Here is a 22,081-nt window from a genome sequence, read left to right as displayed (position 1 = left end):
CTGTCCCTCCCACCCCAGTCACAGGCTCTGTGACTTCCCAGTGGGCTCAGTGCTGGAGGAGGAGGGACAGCTCAGCTCTTCCAAAGAAGACAAGCAGGGATTTCACAGAGGAAGGGAGACCTGTCCCAGGGATGGGGGTAGCTGTGGGGGGACTAGATTTCAGGGCCCAGAGGGGAGGAACCCACCATGTCCACTTTCAGCCCTTAGGCTCTGCAGGGAAGAGATTTAGGACTGAGGTCACAGAGGCAGGGGGAGAACAGTTGGTAAGAGGCGTCACCCGCATCACTCAGTGTCTCATCACCATGCCTTATAGGTCAGAGTGACGACCGCACATCTGCTCCCTCCAGACCTCCCCCAGGGGACATCAGGTGACACTGGGCAGGGACAGGGAGGAAGCTGATTTGCATGAAGCCCCTTCTCCTCCCAGTGGGTCCAGGAGGCATGAAAAGGCCCGAGGACCCCACAGTGCAGCCCAGGAGGCTGAGGAGCCGTGTCCCAGGAGCGTCCCCACCATGGCCTGGACGGTGCTTCTGCTCGGGCTCCTCGCTCACGGCTCAGGTCAGGGGTCGATACGCTGCATCCTTAGGGGGTGCCTAAAGCCAGGTGTCAAGATGACCCTGGTCTCCATAACCACCCCTGTCTCTCTCCTGTCGCTTTTAGGAGTGAACTCTCAGACTGTGGTGACCCAGGAGCCGTCCCTGTCAGTGTCTCCAGGAGGGACGGTCACACTCACCTGCGGCCTCAGCTCTGGGTCTGTCACTTCCAGTAACTACCCTGATTGGTACCAGCAGACACCAGGCCAGGCTCCCCGATTGCTTATCTACAACACAAACAGCCGTCACTCTGGGGTCCCCAGTCGCTTCTCCGGATCCATCTCTGGGAACAAAGCCGCCCTCACCATCACGGGGGCCTAGCCCGAGGACGAGGCCGACTATTACTGTGCTCTGTACATGGTTAGTGGTAGTAACAATGACACAGTGATGTAACCTCAAGGGGAAGTGCTACCAAAACCTCCCCCTGATCTCAGCGGGCTTAGCACTGAGGGGCAGGAGAGGAAGAGAGATTGTGAAATGTCAGCATCACAGGGGGAGGGGGCACCGTGCCCCCATCTCCTGTACAGGGGTTCTAGGCCACCTGCTTCCTCCAGCCTCTCCCAGGCTGTGTCCATCCCTCCAAAGCAAGCCCCTCCCCCTGTTGTGATGATGGTCTGGGCACAGCTCCAAATCCTATCCCCCAGCAGTGAGACTCAGGAATCCAGCACCATCAAGATGACCTTCCCTGTTGACCTTGCTGATCTCTGGCTGGACAAATAACCTCCCTGCACTGCACCCTCAGGACGGGTCTCAGCACTGTTGGGCAGGGACCTTGGCTCCCAGCCCCCTTGACAGAAGCGGACTAGGCTCTGTTGCCTCTCGGGGATTGTTGGGGCCAAGGTTGCATAGTGGCCATGTTATTAGGTCATCCAGCCTGATCCAGGCAGGGTGTCGTTGTGTCAGCTGTCCAGTGCTCCACACAGGATTCTGGAAGTCCAGGGGGAGCTGGAGTTCCTCCCCATCCCTCAGGGTGAGACTGAACGAGGGAGACAACATGGGCTAGTCTGCACTCCTGTCCCCCAGCTGGGGACTGTGGGGCAAGTGAGGACTGAGCCCTGGCCCCACTTGGGTTAACAGGATTGAACCTGTGTTGGGGGCGTGGATGGACAGTGCGGTTCCCCTCACTCACTTATGCCCCTTAGGCCATGGACCCAGTGGGCCCAGCGCCCACCCACTGCAGCAAAGCAGCCCCCTGCAGCCCGGCTTCCCTCCCTGAGGTTAGCAGGCCCAGCAGGAGGCTGGTCCCCACGCCCTACGGATGCGAAGGAGCTGGTGACCACAGCTGTCCCAGGTCCCCGGGATGGAGTCAGCAGCACAGAGCAGTGGGGTCAGGGCCCAACATTGCTGGGTCAGTGGCAGTGAACATTCCCCTGACCTTCTGCTGAAGGACGATCCCTGATCAGTGAAGACTAAAGGGGACTCAGTTTCTCGATGTCACCTCCCCAAATTCCAGGATGCAGTAAAAATGTCTCTTGACATATCAACAACCGAGAAAATAAATGTCGATATGAAAACAGAAGCCATTGATGTCAATACTGAGATGACCCGATGATGACGTATTTTAGGGGAACAACATCAAACCCAAGATGAGCAGCTACAGACGCTGGGAACAAACAAAGCAGGAGGTGAACCGAGGTAGAAATAGAACCATGAGAATAAAGTGGATGGAAACACAGACCTGAAATACAGAGGAAAACAGAGGAAAATAAAAACGAAATCTCTCTATGGGGTTTCAAAGACATGTAATTTGCATGATTATTAAATTTGTACATTTGATTAGTAAGTGATGGATTTTGACTAGGAAGGAAAAAGGGCTGCCATCCCTTCTGCCTCATTTTCACCACCATGAACAGTCCCGTGAGCGTCACCAGGGGGCGCTGTGCACCCTCTCAGAACCCGCCAAGTTTGGACCCCCTCAGAGACTCCCAAGGCAGGGACCCTGCAACCGGGCTGACTGGCTGGAGCTGGAATTGGGAGCAGGTGCTTCCTATTAGGGAACAAATTCTGAGCCCTGAACTTCACAGGGCCTTGCTGTGCGTTTAGCTGCCACCTGGGTTGAGGACATAGCAGTGGATGGTATGTGAGCTCCTGTCCCCATCTGGTCCCAAATCCTTCCCCAGGAGCAGAGGACAAGGAGAGGGGACCCAGGCGATCAGTCCCACCCACTCCCGCTCCTCTCAGCCTCCATGGCTTCTCCTCTGTATTTTCATCGAGCTCCCCACCCCCCACCTCCCCTCTGAATCATGACTCTCCTCCCAAACCCCGGGTTCCCCCTCTTCCTACAACCCTCCGCACTGTGCCCTCCCGGTCATTCCCAAGGTCGCTCACAGAAGCTGGTGAAGTGTTCACAGGAACTGGACACTCACTCCTTCTTTCTCCGCCTGGAACCTCTCAGATGCCTTCCTTCCTGAGAGGCCTCAGGTCTCTGGACACTCAGGTTTTACCCCCTCTCACCCCTCCATGCTCCCCTGGGTCCCCCCATTTTCCAGGGGATCCAGTGAGTCCTTCCAGCAGCGAATGGATACCCCCAGACACTCCCTGCTCATTTTCTCTGCCAATCAGTTGTGGAGTCTTATGGGAAGGGAACCTCAGCTTCCTGAGGACCTGGGAAGGGAGCTCCTCGCTGAACTGTCTCTGCCTTCAGCTCTTGAACCATTGATTTTATGTGCTCTGAGCACAGGAGACACTGGGGGCTCTTGTCTGGGACACAAGACACTTGTTCTTGGTCTCAGCTCAGGGATCCCTTCGCCCAGTACTGGGTCCTGTCAGAGACCCAGGGGAGCCTCAGGGCAGGCAAGCCTGGCCACCCTTGCAGACGTGACACTGGATACGAGGGATACACAGGCCCCAGGACGGGCTGGGTTGGGCCGAGGACAGGAGCTAATTTGCATGATGGGCTCTTGGTCTTGGGATGAGGGGATAAGAGAGCCAGGCAGCGGCGGTCCTAGCAGTGTTTGGGGGCGTCTGCACCATGGCCTGGACTCTGCTCTACCTCCTTCCCCTCCTCTTCCAGTGCACAGGTCCGGATGCCCTCAGCACCCTGACTCCCAGCTCTCCACCCTTCTGCTCCACTCACAGGGAATGACCCACCTTGTGCTTCCTCGGGACATAACAGGTGTCTGTGTTTCCAGACTCCCTCTCCCAGCCTGTGCTGATGCAGCCGCCCTCTGCATCTGCTTCCCTGGGAGCCTTGGCCATGATCACCTGCACCCCGAGAACTGGCTACATTTGTTATTACGTGGACTGGTACCAGCAGGACCCAGGGAATGGCCCACGGTTCGAGATGGGAGCAGGCACCAGTGGTGGTGTTGGATCCAAGGGGGATGGGGTCTCTGATCGCTTCTCAGGCTTAGGCTCTGGCCTGGAGCACTCTGTGAACATTCAGAACGTCCGGGAGGAGGATAAGTCTGACTACATTTGTGGGGCAGACCATGGCAGCTACGTGTAACCCACAGTGACACCGGCAGAGGAGAAGTCACACAAAAATCTCACTGACGGCCCGGCCCGCCACACCTGTCACCTGACCCACAGTTTAGTGGGTGCCTGCTGATCTCCTTTGAGAGTTTCCACCTTTCAAGGGATTTTCATAACTCAGCCCCTGTCAGTGAGGATGGTCTGAGCACAAGCTGTCTGGTCTTGGGCCACAGCGAATGTTTCCCTGGGTTGGAAAACAAAAGCCAATCTGGACTGAATTCCAGTGAAATACATCAAGTCCAAAATTTCAAAGCTGCAAAACAGCATCCCTGGTATCCTTTCCTTTGGCAGTCAGTACGACATTCAGCTCTCTGTCCACCGGGGAAAGTAACACACAGGTGAATCCACGTGACTGCGGTTGGATCCACTGCTTGAATTCACAGGAGTCTGGAACATGGAGCAAGGGTGTGTCCTAAAGAGTGTCCTGGGGATGCTGGTGCTGGGCTGTGTGCTAACGTCATGGGTGAGGGGATAGGAGGAGGGAGAGAGGAGTGAAGATTGAAGGACGGAAGTCATCCTGATGAGGGCTGATGGGGGATGAAGGTGTGGAAGGCCACTTAGTCTATCACCATTGATTTCGGTAACGTCTCCGATCTCCATGAATACAGACATGTAAACAAGAAAACCTCCACCTCTGTGTGTTGTGATGCGTGTCTGCCCCGGGTTAACCCATCACCAAAGTTGCCAAAATGTGTGTTTCCACCTTGATCTCAAGTTGAAGCCGATCGCCTCCCAGCAGACAGAGGGGGCTGGTGTGATGTTGGGAAGGGACAGGATCTCAGGTGTCACTGACAGAGGAGGGAGGGAGGGGCCCAGAGAGAGGGGAGGGGCTGCGGGTGGGTGTGGAGGAGGAGAAGGGCCAGATCTGGAGGTGCCTTGTAGGGCTAAGGGTTTGAGTTTTCATGCAAACAGCAGTGAGGAGTCATTGAAGGGTTTAAGGAAGAGTTGACTTGAGCTGATAGAGGATTTCCTTTATTGTCCTGAGGAGTAGCAGGTGGTTCTGGCCACAGGACATTTACTGAGATAACTGTGAGTTCAGATGATCATGGAGCATTTGCACAATCGAAGCTAATTTGGACATAGGATATGGTGAGGACGTGATGGTTTCTACATTCAACAGGCACACACAGCCTTTCCACTGAACGAAAACAGTCAGCAAGAGAACCCAGATGTGGACATTTTTATTATAACATTTTGATTATAACAGAGACAGTTTGTAGGATCTCTAAGACAGGGTTCTCACGAGAATTATTTGACAGCACTGTGAAAAAAACTCCATCTTAGGAGCACAATCCTCATACATAACTAATATATCAGAAGTCGATGTGATATAGTTGTACAATGGAATACTACTCAGCCATGTAAAGTACAAAATAATGCCATTTGCAGCAACTTGGATGGACCTGAAGATCATCATTCTAAGTGAAGCAAGGCAGAAAGAGAAAGATACCATATCACTCATGTGTGGAATCTAAAGAAAGGAAAAAGAAAACATTAATGAATTTAATTATAAAACAGAAAGGACTCAAAGATAGAGAAAACAAACATATGGTTTCCAAGGGGAAAGAAGGTAGGAAGTGAAAAATTGAGAATTTGAGATTTGCAAATACTAACTACTGTCTATAAAATAAATAAACAAGTGTTTTGTGTAGAGCACAGGGAACTAGATTCAGCATCTTAAAGTAACCTATACTGAAAAAGAATATGAAAAGAAATATATGTATGTGTGTATGACTGAAACATTATGCTGTACACCCAACACTGACACATTGTAAACTGAATATTCTTCAAAAAACAAAAACAGAAAGAAATATATGACATGTGTACTACTAAGTGATATGCCTGCTGAACTATATCATTTCTATAAGTCATGCTAAACTCCATCAAAATTCTGAAATCATTATATGAGTTTTGAAATGTCTGCTGAGTTTCCAGGTTTCAAAGATCTTTTTCCTTCTTCATGGAAAATCCAAATGTAAACTCTTTCCTTCAATAGTCCTACACGTCCTTCAAACCATCTGACTGTCCCCTTGTCACTGGTGCACACGTGGGTCAGTTAGCTTTTCTTGACTGTACTCTGGGAGGGGATTGTAACCTTTAATGGTTCCATATGCACAGCGTGGCAGCTTCCGTGGACCAGGACTCCATTTGAAAATGAAAGCATTTTATAGGACGTGACTCAGCATAAAAGAACCATAGAATCTGGGAAGCAGAACATGGACAGCTGAATGGAGATGAGGTGAGCTGCCCAACCAGCTGGGCGCTCCTCTCTGGTCCTTGATGAAGTTGTGCCCCATGACCAGCAGAGGGCGCTGTGGGGCTGCCATGCGGTCCCTGCACAGCTGCTCAGGAAGGATCAGTCACTGCCAGGAGCAGGGCTGGGGGCGGGGCCTGTGCTCCTGATAGGGACACAGCAGTGAGTCCTCTCTGGTTGGCAGAGTCCCCTGAGCAGGGACTCATGTGGTCTCAGCCGGTGCCTCCTCCCAGGATCTCTCAAGAGGGAGGCCACCCTCTATACCCCTGAGTCTGGGCTGTGAGCTGAGTTCCAGGACCTGGGCTCAGGGAGGGGCTGGGCGGTCCCTGGGGGGACACCCATTTGCATGGGCCGCCCCTCCTCTGGCAGAGGCTGGCAAGAAAGGAGGCCCCAGGGCAGCCCAGTCCCAGCGTGGGAACCAGGGGGCTGTGAGCACCATGGCCTGGACTCCTCTCCTGCTCCTGATCCTCTCTCACTGCACAGGTAGGGACGGGCCTCGGGGACAGGGTCTCAGGTCCCTACCTGCAAGCAGTCCCTGTGGCTCAGACTCTGGGAATGTTTCCTGCAGGTGCCACCCCATCTGCCCCTTGTGTCTGTGTTTGCAGGGTCCCTCTCCCAGCTTCTGCTGACTCAGCCGCCCTCTAGCAACAGCCAGACTCACCTGCACCCTGAACAGTGGGAACAGTTGGCAGCTACAGGATATCCTGGTACCAGCAGAAGGCAGGGAGCCCTCCCCGGTACCTCCTGGACTACTACTCAGGCTCCGATAAGCAGCAGGGCTCCAGTGTCCCGACTGGCTTCTCTGGATCCAAAGATCCCTCGGCCAATGCAGGGCTTCCACTCATCTCAGGGCTGCAGCCCGAGGACGAGGCTGTCTATCACTGTGCTGCCTGGGACGGCAGCAGTGAAGCTCACACAGCGCTACAGCCCAGGGAGGAAATGAGACGAAGTCTTCCCTCCCCACCCCAGCCTTATGCCCTCCCTGCTGTCGATGGCTCAGATGAAGTCACGCTCAGGGGGTGACCTCCATTCTCAGATGTTAGACAAGTACCGGATTTTCCTCGAAGATTTGACAATATTGTATCATTTTCTTTAGTTCAGCTTTTACATCACTAGTATATTCTTTCCCAAGTCAGGTGATCTCGGGAAACATTGCTTGTTCAAAAGCAAAAGTCTCTCCTTGGAGACACTGGAAGAGGAAAAAGCGGTGGAATCAGGCCAGGCCCCACTCGGGGTGGAGGCGTCATTAAACGAGACTTCCGGCCTGAGTGTTTCAACTGGAATTTTGTGATACAAAGGCAGCCTACAGAAGTTAATCGTATCCTGTAGAATAGTCCTGAAACTTCAATTTCTAAGCTGAAAAGAATAAAACCTATAATATCATCAACATGAAACACACGAGGGTAAATTTGAGAAAAATCCAAAGTCCTATGCACTGAAAATGACAATACATTGCAAGAGAATTTTTTTTTAAAGAATAAATAGATATTCCTACTTTGCAGGTCAAAACACTCACCGACACTGAGATAACAATTATTCCCAAAATGATCAGAATTCTTCACTTGCAATGGAACTTGAGGTAGGAGGTCCTAGCAGAGAAATGGAAACTGTAGGAAAGAGATAAAAGAACAGACAATCTGGAATAATCCTTCCCCTGTAACACGTGACCTGATGTGTCTGATGAAGGATGTCACCTTTGAAAACCAGGAACCCATGTTTCGTTCCCGGAATTCAAGGTGAGGCAGAGAGAAGAACTTAATCCTGGAGGAGGCACAGAGCAGGTGGGGGCGGGCCAGGGGGCAGAGGCTGGGGGCAGCAGCCTGGGCATTGAATGTGCATCACCTGTCATGTGCACCTGGAGTGACGGGATTCTGATCATCACCTAAACACCAGGAACACCTGTGTGACCTGCAACATGCCAATGAGAATTCTGACCCAGAGGATCTAGCCAGGAGAGGCACCTGTGCAGCTTCAGGCTTCCTGGTGGTGTTTCCAAGGCTTAGAGCTGGAACCTACATCATGAATCCTAAAGAGGAAATTCAAAGACACCAATCTCCAAAACTATACATGTTCTCAAGAGCTATTGGCCTTGAATCATCCTAGGAAGAATGTGAATCTGTCCTGCGACAAACGGGGTGCGATACCCCGGAGGGTTACGTGGAGTGGGACCGTATGCCCGGGGACAGACTTGTGTTCCCAGACCTCCGCTTCCTCATGACCCTACCACAGCAATAATGGGAGTAAGGCAAGCATGCAAATATTTTACAGGGAAGAATCAATTTACCTTGAGGAGTAGAGATTGGACTGAAAATTCACGGGAATGAATACACACATTTTCCAGGTCACAATTAATGAAAATAATTATGTAAACTTAAAAGTGGTTCAAAGTCCCAGTATATGAAAAAAACTAACATGGCTTAGACCTTATAAATCCAAACCCCCACTAAATCCATAGCCCTTATTAAACTATATCAAAGCCCAGGGCAGGTTAGGGAAAATTTCATGAGGGTTCCCGGGGCCAGACATGGAGGAAGACCCTCTGCAAAGGAGTGAGAGTCCCATTTACAATCATGTTCTTTTCATGTCGAACCTTGCTGACAGAATCGACAAAACTAGACTAAAAATCTGTTTACTCTCTCAGAGAGCCACAGGAAAATCAGATCTGCCGGAATAACACTCTAGGGCAAGAGGGAACCCACAGAATAATCCAGAACACAGGACATTTCCCCCCTGACGATGTGATAGCTCATGGCTGAGACCTCAATAAAAGCCAAAAACTGTGTAGTGGGGACTGGGTGAGTCAAACAAGGGATCTTGTAACAACCAACAATTAACCAACCTGCAAGAGTCACTCACCTCTTTTGACAGTCAGGTGTGAACCATAGCAGTTTTCTGGGAAATTAAAGCTTTGAACTTGATGCAAGGTGATTATCCACTACTAAGAAACCCAGACAGAGGAAATCAGCTATCAGGTGATTCTGAAATATCTGGTTCATCCTCATTCCATTTAACTCGGAACTTCATTAGTGCTCTGGGAACATTAACATTTCAGTCCCAGATAAATAGAGCGGACAGATTCATTGTAGTGCCCTGGGTGATGACACCAGCAAGACCCAGCTGCAGGTGTCAGAAAGCCCTTCCAGGAGGCTGGCAGGGACCCGGGGACGATGTGGCTTTGGGCCCAGCAGGGGGCGCTGTGGAACTGGCCCTGAGAGCTCAGGGACTGGGCCAGGCAGGCTGGGAAGACACACCACTGGCTCTTGCCTACTTGGGCAGCCAAGTCCTCAATCCAGGGGGACTGTCCTGCACCTCTGCCCTCAGGAGACCCGTGAGCTCTCAGCTCTGACGGACACACCGGCCTCTTGCTTCCTCCTCCTCTGTCCTGGAGTCACTGCCCAGACCTGATGTCCACGCAAAGACAGATGCACAATCATAGAACAAATTGAATTTGCTTGAGGGTCGTTACCTAGAGTCATATCTAGACAGAGGATAACAGACCCCTGGGGAGGGATGGTCTCTGCACCAACAACGGGGCCTCCCAAGCAGGGCTCTGTGGGTCCCCCCAACCCATGTCCTGGGCTCCTCTCCTCACCTCCTCATTCCCTCAACCAGGAGGGTCCTTTAGGGGAAGTGACGGGACATGGCATTTGGGGGCATCTGCAGTGCCTCGTGGTCTGTCCTCTGGGCAAGGGGGGCGGGGCAGCCTTTCTCCCTGCACCTGCTCCCTTCTTGCCAGGGGCCTGGTCACCTGCTGACAGATCTGCCCTGTGCAGTGTCCCATGAATGTCTTGGGGGAGGGGAGCTGGGACCACCCCTGGCCTGGGTGTTTCCCTCTGCTCAGGACTCCTAGCTTGGATCCCCCCAAACCCTGGAGCCACACACAGCCCCGCCCCTGCCCAACATCTGCCCCCTCAGGCAGAGGGACCTGACACTGAGCCCAGGGAGGGATCAGAGAGCTGGGGGATCATTTGCATAACTGGCCACTCCCCCTCTCAGAGTATGAAGAAGGGGAGAGAACTGGGGATGCTCTGCTCAGCTGTAGGGCCACAGAAGTCAGGACCCAGTGACCATCCCCACCATGGCCTGGTCCCCTCTCTTCCTCACTCTGCTCGCTCACTGCACAGGTGACTGGATGAGGGACAGAGGAAGGGGCACTGTGAGGATGCCTGGGCTCGGGTCCTCCTCTGCGTCTGGACCCCAGAATCAGCATCTCTGTCTCTCCCACTTGCCGGGTCTTGGGCCCAGTCTGTGCTGACTCAGCCGCCTTCCATGTCTGGATCCCCAGGCCAGAAGTTCACCGTCTCCTGCAATGGATCAGCAACAATATTGGGAGTGGTTATTATGTGCAATGCTACCAACAGCTCCCAAGAATGGCCCCCAAACTTCTGATCTACAATGCTAACAATTGAGCCTTGGGGGTCCCCGACTGATTCTCTGGCTCCAAGTCTGGCAGCTCTGCCTCCCTGACCATCACTGGGCTCCAGGCTGAGGACGAGGCTGACTGTTACTCTGGATGTTATGACAGCAGCCTCAGTGGTGGCACAGTGCTCCAGGCCGGCAGGGAAGTGAGGCAGAAACCTACTGTCCCTCTGCCCTCGCTGCTCAGCCAATACAGCTATGTCCTCTCTTTGCTTTTCTTGAAGGTGGAGCCTTAGACCAATCCTAAGGGACTTTGACTGGAGAATGTGTCCTGACCTTTCAAATTCTGCCCCTAAACCCAGTCCTTGTCAACAGAGCCTTGTCTGCTGTTCTCAAAGTGAACAGGACTTCCTGGATAGCCCTGGGCGGCTACACTGGAAGTTGAGCCCACGTTAGGTCAGAATCAGGGACATGAAATCCAAATGTGCCTGACTAGGAATGAAAGTAAGGACGTCCATCCATCCACACCCTTGAGTGAACACCTACCAGGTGTCCGGTAAGCCCCAGAGCTTGGATACCACTTGAAGGTTGTAGGACAGCCTGTGTCCTCATCAATACATCACATGTGACTGAGGAGGAAGAGGTGGGCTTGGCGGGTGCATGTGGGAGCCACTGGATGGGTTACAGGGAAGCAACAGAAGATGATTTTGTATGGATTCCACACTGAAGGTGAGGGAGGAGGAGGCAAGAGTGAAGGCAGGGACCACGTGGGGCTGTGGATGGGACACAATGGTCAGAATGTGGTGACGGGGATGACAGGGGAGCAGGTGAGGGGAAGGCACATAGTCAGGGGCCACTTGTCTCTGAGGTAGGAGTAAGTATAGAATCGGGTCATGAAAGAGTGGAACCAAACTGGGTTTTAGGAACCGTGTGGGGCGGGGCTGAGCTGCTGTCCACTGAGATGACGTGATGACCACATCCTGCTAATGCGGCAGTGTTGAGATCAGAGACCATCAAGAAAAAGACTCACTCTTGAAGGCTGGAGGAATAACTCTCCCAGACTTCAGACAATACTGTAGAGCTACAGTCATCAAGACAGCATGGTATTGGTACCAAAACAGACATATGGACCAATGGAACAGAATAGAGAGCCCAGAAATGAACCCACAAACCTTTGGTCAACTAATTTTCGACAAAGGAGGCAAGAATATACAATGGAATAAAGACAGTCTCTTCAGCAAATGGTGTTGGGAAAACTGGACAGCAGCATGTAAAACAATGAAGCTAGAACACACCCTTACACCATATACAAAAATCAACTCAAAATGGATTAAAGACTTAAACATAAGACAAGATACAATAAACCTCCTAGAGGAAAACATAGGCAAAACATTATCTGACATACATTTCAAAAATTTTCTCCTAGAAGAAATAAAAGCAAGAATAAACAAATGGAACCTAATGAAACTTACAAGCTTCTGCAGAGCAAAGGAAACCAGAAATAAAACAAGAAGAAAACCTACGGAATGGGAGAAAATTTTTGCAAGTGAAACCGACACAGACTTGATCTCCAAAATATATAAGCAGCTCATACGACTCAATAAGAAAAAAATAAACAACCCAATCCAAAAATGGGCAGAAGCCCTAAACAAGCAACTCTCCAAGGAAGACATACAAATGATCAAAAAGCACATGAAAAAATGTTCAATATCACTAATTATCAGAGAAATGCAAATCAAAACTACAATGAGGTATCACCTCACACCAGTCAGAATGGCCGTCATTCAAAAATCCAAAAATGACAAATGCTGGAGAGGCTGTGGAGAAAGGGGAACCCTCCTACCCTGCTGGTGGGAATGCAGTTTGGTGCAGCCACTATGGAAAACAGTGTGGAGATTCCTCAAAAGACTAGGAATAGACTTACCATATGACCCAGGAATCCCACTCCTGGGCTTGTATCCAGAAGGAACCCTACTTCAGGATGACACCTGCACCCCAATGTTCATAGCAGCACTATTTACAATAGCCAAAACATGGAAACAACCTAAATGTCCATCAACAGGTGACTGGATAAAGAAGAAGTGGTATATTTATACAATGGAATACTACTCAGCCATAAAAATGACAACACAATGCCATCTGCAGCAACATGGATGCTCCTAGAGAATGTCATTCTAAGTGAAGTAAGCCAGAAAGAGAAAGAAAAATATCATATGAGATCGCTCATAGGTGGAATCTAAAAAACAAATACAAACAAACAAACAAAAACAAATCATAAATACAGGACAGAAATAGACTCATGGACAGAGAATACAGACTTGTTGTTACCGGGGGGGGGGGGGTAGAGGGTGGGAAGGGATAGACTGGGATTTCAAAATTGTAGAATAGATAAACAAGATTACACTGTATAGCACAGGGAAATATACACAAAATGTTATGATAAATCACAGAGGAAAAAATGTGACAATGAGGGTGTATATGTCCATGAATGACTGAAAAATTGTGCTGAACACTGGAATTTGACACAACACTGTAAAATGATTATGAATCAATAAAAAATGTAAAAAAATAAAAGAAAATTTAAAGAAAAAGACTCACTCGTGATAGATGACCGACCATCAGTTATCCCAGAAGTGTGTCTCTACGGGATGCTCATCTCACATTCAGTAGAACATTTACCTTCTGCTGTTAATTGTCAAGGACCTGGAAGTACAGACTGGAAGGAAGAAGCCGGGACACGTGTTCTCAGTGCTTCCCACATGCTAGATCCCATGGCTTTGGAAAGCACAGGACCATAACGTCTCCTCCTGATCGACTGGCAGGCACTTCAGGGATGGAATGCTTACCACTTTGTATTGACATCTACCCAGAAGGTTCCTTTCTGCAGCCAGGACTAACACATTCTTGGGTGCACCTGTCAGATCTTGATGAGGAAAAAGACAAACCGGACAGGTCAGGCTGAGACGGCAGAGACTCGGCTCCAGACTGGACCCAGACCTCAGGGCTGGGGGTCTGCAATCCTCCTAGTCAGGGTCTAGGCGATGGGTTCACACTGACCCCATCATGTCCTGTGGGGACTGGAAGGCTGTGCTGGGAACAGGCATTAGGCCTTATTATGTCCCAGGACAAAATCTAGTGGGAGGAAAAAGAAAGTATAAGATCAAGAAGGGTGGAAGCTACATCAAGGAAGACACCAGCATGGTGAAGCAGATATGAGGAAGGGGTCCCAGGAACCAGGAACTCTCCCTCCTCTCCTGGGGTCACATGAAAAGACTGCTGTAAAAAGGTATCCTGTGCATGGGGCCAGGGGCCATCCCTGTGCCTGGAGGAGGTGTCCCTGTAGACAGCAAGGGGCAGAACACAGAGTGCCACAGTGGGTGTTGGCACAGACAGCTGGTCAACGAGTCAGACTCCAGGGGGTTTTGGGCAAACTGTCCTCCCTGACGTGTGACCGTCCTCCCTGTGAGGCCCCATCACCCGGGAGCTCCTAGTCCTGCTCCCTCAGCACATGGTGCAGATCAGGGTCACCTCCTCCCCATCCTCCACGGAGTCTTTTCCAAGTCCAGATCTGGGAGGGGCTGTTAGGAGGTGAGGAGTCAGCGCGTGTTTCAAGGAGGACGTGGGCTCCTGCGAGAGTCTGTCCAGAGGAGACACATCTCGTGGGCAGAGTCCTCCCCGTGGAACCTGTGTGATGTTGTCTGTGTGTGTGCGTGTGTGTGTGTGTCTAAATGAGAGTGTGTTAGCATATTACTAATGTGTATGCTTCAAGTTTTATGTGGTTTTTGCTCTTATGGTGTTAAATTTAAATTTACATGACTTAATATGAAAGACAAGTTGAACACTGGAAAACTGACTGTTGGTAACACTATATTTATGTGGGTTTAATATTATCATTTTTATTATTTTAGTTAAATTTATATTTTTAAATGTTTGAATATAAAGCACAACATGTGTATTAGGATAAATGACAGTTAATTACATTATCAGTTTACCATCTGGTATTATAATCTCTTTGTTAATATTTTGTTTAGGACATTTGGTTTTATGTTTAATGATAGAGGTTTGTAATTTTACTTGTTTTTCCTATTTTATTTACAGGTGTTTATAACTGTTTTAACTGCTTTCTGAAAGTAGTTGGAAATTACATCTTTTTCAATATTTTTTAAAAAACATAGAAATCAGATCTGTTGGAAACATGTGATTGCTGAGGTTTTGTTAGAGATTCTGGATGAATATGTGTATGTTATGTCTGTGTGTGGAATAATTGCATAATAAAATTTTGGGGTTTTCTCCTTGGAAATTAGTCCGTTTTCTTATTTTCTCTATTAGTGACAGTGTTGCATTTTCCTTAGGAAAAATGCATTTTATCTCTTTTTTCCAGGTTACCATTTTAAAAATTTTTTTCATTTTCCACATTCTACCAGGAGGGGACGAGGTGAGGCTGCCCTCTGGTCCCTGCACAGCTGCTTAGGGAGGACCAAGCACTCCCGGGAGCTGGGCCTGGAGGTGGGGCCTGTGCTCCTGATGGGTACTGAGCAGTCCTCCTACACGTGATTTGAACCAACTTCCTGTCCTTTTTTCACTGACACCTGCACAGGGGCACCTGTGCATCAGTTTGCTTTTCTAGACTGTACTTCATGAAGAGGGGAGGGCACTGCAACATTTAATGGTTCCATACGCACAGCTTTACAGCTTCCATGGGCCAGGACTCCATTTGGAAATGTAAACGTAGGATGTGACTCAGCAGAAATGAACCACAGAATCAGGGAAGCCAACCATGGACCTGTGAATGGAGACCAGGTGAGCTGCCCAACAGCTGGGCCCTCAGGTCTCTGGTCCTCGGTGACACTGTGCCCCGTGACCAGCAAAGCATGCTGTGGGGCTGCCCTGTGGTCCAGGACTGAGACCAGTGAGACCCCTGTCCCTCCCACCCCAGTCACAGGCTCTGTGACTTCCCAGTGGGCTCAGTGCTGGAGGAGGAGGGACAGCTCAGCTCCTCCGAAGGAGAAAAGCAGGGTTTTCACAGAGGAAGGGAGACCTGTCCCAGGGATGGGGGTAGCTGTGGGGGGACTAGATTTCAGGGCCCAGATGGGAGGAACCCACCATCTCCGCCTTCAGCCCTCAGGCTCTGCCGGGAAGGGATTTAAGACTGAGGTCACAGGGGCTGGGGGAGCACACTTGGTGACAGGCGTCACCCCATCACTCAATCTCTCATCACTGTGCCTTATGGGTCAGGGTGACGTTCCTGCATCTGCTCGATACAGACCTCTCCCAGGGGACAGCAGGTGACATTGGGTAGGGAGAGGGAGGAAGCTGATTTGCATAAAGCCCCTTCTCCTCCCAGTGGGTCCAGGAGGCATGAAAAGGCCCGAGGACCCCACAGTGCAGCCCAGGAGGCTGAGGAGCCACGTCCCAGGAGAGTCCCCACCATGGCCTGGACGGTGCTTCTGCTCGGGCTCCTCGCTCATGGCTCAGGTCAGGGGCCAGAATGCTGAGTCCTTGGGGGGTGCCTACAACCAGGTATTGGAGTGACCCTTGTCCCCATTTCCACCCCTGTCTCTCTCCTGTGCCTTTTAGGGGTGGATTCTCAGACTGTGGTGACCCAGAAGCCGTCCCTGTCAGTGTCTCCAGGAGGGACAGTCACACTCACCTGTGGCCTCAGCTCTGGGTCTGTCACTACCAGTAACTACCCTGGTTGGATCCAGCAGACACCAGGCCAGGTTCTACACACTCTTATCTACAGCACAAGCAGCTGCCTCTCTGGTGTCCCCAGTCGCTTCTCTGGATCCATCTCTGGGAACAAAACCACCCTCACCATCACGGGGGCCCAGCCCGAGGATGAGGCCGACTATTACTGTGCTGTATATATATGGGTAGTGGCAGTTACACTAACTCAGTGATGTAAACTCACGGGGAAGAGCTACCAAAACCTCCCCCTGAGCTCAGTGAGCTGAGTCCTGAGGGGCAGGTGAGGAAGAGAGTATGTGAAATTTTAGCACCACAGCGGTAGGGGGTGCTATGCCCCCAGGTCCTGTCCAGACCATGTGCCTCCTCCAGCCTCTCCCAGGGTGTGTCCATCTTCCCCGCCTGACCAAGACTGGGCTTCCTCTCTCCATTCCTGACTCTGTTGAGGGGGATGGGGTTCAGCTCCGGAATTTTAAGTCAACAGTGAGACTCAGAGGCCCCAGCAGTATTCCAAAACCATCACATACGTATGTTCATTTTCTCAGTTGACCACTGCGGCCCGCAGTTGAGTCAGGAGCCAAAGGCCAAAGTCTGTATAATGACATTCAGAGGCTTCAGGACGTGGGAAGAGGACACTGCCTCCCAACCTCAACTGCTTTGTTGTGGGAGACGAGGTTTTTTGAAAAAGTGCCCCAGCTCTTCCCCTGTAAACTTGGTGAAAACACAAGTAGATGGGGAGAGAGGCAGCTGAGGAAGCCTTTTACATGGCTACTACGGCGTCTGTAATGTCTATGTGTCTGCACCCACAGCCAGAGAGAGGAACACGTCACAGGTAGCTCTTTAAGTCATTTGGGGGATGCTTTGCTCAATAAAGTTCTCAAGAAAATTAAAAAAAGAAAGAAAGAAAGAAATCTGTGTGGGTGTCCGCCCATCACTGCTTTAACAAGCTTCCCGAGAGCACTACATGAATGTCACTGTTGGAGAACCAGCTGCACTGGGATCACTGTGCCATGATCCAGGGGGCGCCGGGTTGGAGGCCCCGGCGCTGGCGTCTCACAGCCCCTCTCTCATCTGAGGGACATCAGCAACAGATGGAAAGTCTGGAGCCACTGCTGTCCCTGATGTCCCCAAGGGTGCTGTGCACAGTGCGTTCTGGGAGATAGAGAACGGGGGTCAGGGAGTGCACCCAGTGGGTGTGGAGTCGGACTGGACCCTGGCGTCTGTGCAACCGGCTTTCCCCCAGACTGCTGGCCGCCCGGTAAACAGCAAGACAGCACAGGTGTGAGAGAGCAATCAAGCCTGCTTAGGGGTCCTGCTCTCTGTGAGCTGTGAGCACTAATGTTAGTTGTACTTGGACGATTCTCCTAATTTTGTGTCCAAATATATGATATTTATGACAAGTCTTGAATATCTTATTTACCAGGTATATTTCTAACTGTTTTAACTGCTTTCTCAAAGAACTGGGAAAGTTTACATCTTGTTCAATATTTTGTAAAAAAAAAAATGAACAAATCCATTCATTTAGAACCATTTGATCTCTGTAGATTTTTTAGATAGTCGTTGAGAAAAAAATTATATGTTTTCCTAAGTGTAATTACATAATAAAAATTTTATTTTTCTTAAGAAATCAGTGTTTACATATTTCACCTAATAGAGCCAAATTGTACCTTCCCAGGAAAGTATGCATTTTATTTTATGTTTTAAATTAGAAATTGTGTTAGCTTTTCTTTGTTTTTCATTTTCCACATTTTACCAGGAAGGGGCGCGGTGGGGCTGCCCTGTGGTCCCTGCAGAGCTGCTCAGGTAGGATCACTCACTCAAAGAAGCTGGGCCTGTGGGTGGGGCGTGTGCTCCTGATGGGGACTCAGCAGTGTGTCCTCTCTGGCTGGTGGAGTCCCCATGAGCAGGGACCCCTTGGTCTCAGCAGGTGCTTCCTCCCCGGGTCTCCCAAATGGGAGACCACCCTCCATCCCCTGAGTCTGGGCTGTGAGCTGAGCTCTAGCACCAGGGCTCAGGGTTGGGTGGGCGGTCCCTGGGGGGAAACCCATTTTCATGGGACGCCCCTCCACTGGCAGAGGTTGGCAAGAAAAGGAGGCCTGGGGCAGCCCAGCCTCAGTATGGGGACCAGAGGCTGTGAGCACCATGGCCTGGACTCATCTGCTGCTCCTGCTCCTCTCTCACTGCACAGGTAGGGACGGGCCTCCGGGACTGGATCTCAGGTCCCCACCTGCAGCAGCCCCCGTGGCTCAGACTCTGGGAATGTTTCCTGCAGTTCCCATCCCTTCTGCCTCTTGTGTCTGTGTTTGCAGGGTCCCTCTCCCAGCTTGTGCTGACTCAGCCGCCCTCCCTCTCTGCATCGCTGGGAGCATCAACCAGACTTACCTGCACCCTGAGCAGTGGGATCAGTGTTGGCAGCTACTACATATCCTGGAACCAGCAGAAGGCAGGGAGCCCTCCCCAGTATCTCCTGTACGACTACACAGACTCCAGTAAGCAGCAGGACTCCTGGGTCCCAAGCCGCTTCTCTGGATCCTCGGCCAATGCAGGGCTTCTGCTCATCTCTGGGCTGCAACCCGAGGATGAGTCTGAGTATTACTGCTCTGCATACATCAGTGGCTCGTACACTCACACGGTGCCCCAGACCCACAGGGACGTGAGACTAAAACCTCCCCTGTGCTCTCCCCAGCGTAGAGGTCACAGCCTACAGACACCGGGACACCACAGGGCTCAGGGACTACGGTTCTAATGATGGAGCAGGAAGGTGGGGGTTGTGTGCTCCCCTCACCCTGATTTTCCTGGATCCGCAGACCCCGTGGTGGTGACAAATGTCCTCTGTCCCAGTCCTGCAGGAAAGACAGGGGACAGGTGTCTCCATGTCAACAAGACCTGGTCTCCTATTATGGGGAGGGGCTCACAGAGAAGCTCTGCCCTAAAGCCATCCTTCTGCCTGGAGGAAACCCTGCTGCATGGTGTCGCCTTTCTGACAAGGGCCTCCTGAGTTCCAGGCTCCAGACCCCGGAGGGGCTTCCAGAGAAGCAGCCCCAGGGATGGGTTGGCTGGAAGAACCATCCATGGAGAGTGGAGAAGCCACCAGAGGGACAGGGGCCACTGAGGCTCAGTTTGGACTTTGAGGGAACAGCTCCCCAGGGACACACAAGACATAATCTTTCCATCACACACACACACACATACACACACACCTACATACACGCACATGTACATCAATATGTACACACACAACATAGACACACATATACACATATACTTACACAAATACACACAAATACATACACAGCTACATACACACACATACATATGTACACAAATACATACACACACAATACACACATACATACACATATACACACATAACACACAGAATTCTGGACTCTGCACTTTTCTGGATTCTCTGTCCCTGTAGAAATCAGGAAGCAGTCAGTGCTCACCCCACAGTCCTCAGAGTCAGGATTGGCAGGAGGCAGAACCTCCCTGTGCAGAGACACCAGTGACATCGACATACAGCAGGTCCTGGTGTCACAGCAGGCAGATTGCTAGATATGAGCAGAGAAAGGGGGTCACAGTAAAAAAGGCAGGAATTGGGCAGAAAGGAGGGGCACAGGCCAAAGGCAGGAAACCATACATCAGGTAAGCACCAGGGGTCCCTGGGCAGAGGAAGAAAAGCAGGAACCCTTGGGCTGATAAGTGGTCACAACTTTTGTGGTGATGAGTGGCCTGGAGAATGACAAAGGTGAGAAAATGCAGCAAGGTCCAATGTCCAAACGTAACCTTTGGCTCATTGTGCCCTCATGTCACTAAAATTAGCCTTGCAGATCAGAAGTACCCATCATGCACCGATGCCATGACACTTCCCACCCAGACTAAATAAGGACAAAATTCCCTCCTTCCGTTGGGAAGGTGGAGTTGGCATGATAATCAGGGAATAGGACCCCAAACCCTTCCGTCCCCAATGACTATTCCGCCCATTCATTTTCACACCCTGTGTAATAACTTGACAAGAAACTCAGGGCAGCCGCTCACGTGAGCCCGCCCGTCTTCCTTTGACACTGTACTGTCCAACCCTTAATAAATCCTCACTTTACTTTCTTTAACCACTATGTCTTGTCTCTGTATTCTTTCTGGGGCAGACAAGAAGCTGGAACACCGGTTACATCCACCGGCAACACCGGTGTCGGGGATGGCCAGGGCAGCCCAGTACCACCTGCTCTGCTGGGGTGACACTGATGCTCCGGGCCCCAGGACCAGTCTCTGCTCCCTGCTGGCAGCTCAGCCCCACGATGACCTCTGGGTCCAGACAGCACTTGAGGCCGCTCGGTGCATCTCTTCAGGGACGGCCGCCTCAGAGCTGTGTGGGGACCTGACACACACCCTCCCCTGTGCTCTCAGGGCCGGGCTGCCCTCCCTTGGGCACCACCCATGACACGTCCACCCAGGCAGACCTGGGCTCACACGTCCCCTGTCCCAGCCCAGAGGAACAGGGCTGTCACCTCAGGGACCTGGTTCCCTTGTCTCCACTTCCCCACGACTCAGACCTGGGACGCTGACAGGACTTCAGGGTCCTGTGGGCCGTGAGGAACAGGAGTTCCACCTCCAGGGACTGGGCGTCTGTAGGTACAGCGTCTCCTTCCTGAGCTGCTGCACAGGGAGCAGGCGTCACAGAGAAGAAGGAATTGGACTCTGTGTTGGGTCTGTTCCTTTGGCTCCAACCATGGTGCTCTGACTTGCAGGCCCTGCACCTTTGAAAGGGAACATGGCCCACAGCCAGAAGTAAACCTTAGCTCCTTCTCAAGGCTTCACCTGCCAGGCTGGACCTTTAAGGACAACACTTCTCATTCCCATGGAGATGAGAAGCTGCAGAGCAGAGAATCACATGGGACTTGTGGGACCGTTGCAGCATCAGTGTGACCAGACCCACCTGGACAGCTGCGCCAACACAGGATGATCGCATCCCCACTGGGGTCTGTCTGGCAACGAGAAGGCTGCAACCACCAGCCACCCCTGTCCCCTTGTGGTAAAAAAGAAGCCTCAATTCCGACTCTGGTAAATGGTCTTTGGGACCTTCGTCCATCATCTTCCTCACCTGCTGGCTTTCCAAATACAGCCACTGTTCTTTGCCCCAAGCCTGTCTTCTCCACTTATTGGCCTGTCCTGCTGTGCACAGTTGGGGCCGGGGTACCAGCATCTCTGTGCATCACCTCCCTGTGTGCAGGGTCCTGGGGGCCTGGCTGCCTCCACTTCGATTTCAAAGGAGGATCCCCAGGCCCAGGCAGGGAGGCCTTGTGCATGGGCAGACTGAGCAGAGTAGCTTCAGGACCTCCTGCTGAGCTGTGGGTGACAGTGCCACCCCAGTGGGCCTGGGGGCCCAAGGATCAAACAAGGAGAATTACTCTCAGCCAGAGGGTTTTTCTTCTGTTTGCTTTATTTGGTTTTGCAGACCTGGGACCTGTCACGGTTCTGTCCTGTCTCTCCCTTTGGGAAGGTGCTTCTCTGACCGTGACTGTCCCATCATTATATTTTGAGGACATAATTGGTTTGCTTTCCCAGGTTCACAGCTTGGGGGAAGTTGCATGAGGGTGGATTGTCCCTTGAGTCTCACGTGCATGGTTTAGATCATAGTGAGGTGAGTCTTTGGACTCAGTCTGTCATGTTGACTCTGGGTCAAGATAAGACGTTTGGGGCTATTGGAGGAATCGGATGG

At 51.3% G+C, this 22,081-nt stretch overlaps 2 gene segments (V, D, J or C); both read left to right on the top strand.

Annotated features, from left to right (window-relative positions):
• The first annotated feature begins 454 nt into the window (after nt 1-454).
• On the top strand, nt 455-967 carry LOC102537117 (immunoglobulin lambda variable 8-61-like). The segment is given in 2 exon segments: nt 455-558; nt 661-967. Coding segments are annotated over 2 exon segments (300 nt in total).
• A 17,540-nt stretch (nt 968-18,507) lies between these two features.
• LOC102545705 (probable non-functional immunoglobulin lambda variable 5-48) lies at nt 18,508-19,187 on the top strand. The segment is given in 3 exon segments: nt 18,508-18,553; nt 18,675-19,018; nt 19,173-19,187. Coding segments are annotated over 3 exon segments (405 nt in total).
• The last annotated feature ends 2,894 nt before the right edge of the window (nt 19,188-22,081 follow it).

Source organism: Vicugna pacos, chromosome 32, assembly GCF_048564905.1.
Source record: "Vicugna pacos chromosome 32, VicPac4, whole genome shotgun sequence".
Taxonomy (NCBI): domain Eukaryota; kingdom Metazoa; phylum Chordata; class Mammalia; order Artiodactyla; family Camelidae; genus Vicugna; species Vicugna pacos.
Note: the sequence above shows the minus strand (reverse complement) of the source record. Positions and strands in the feature narration are given on the sequence as shown.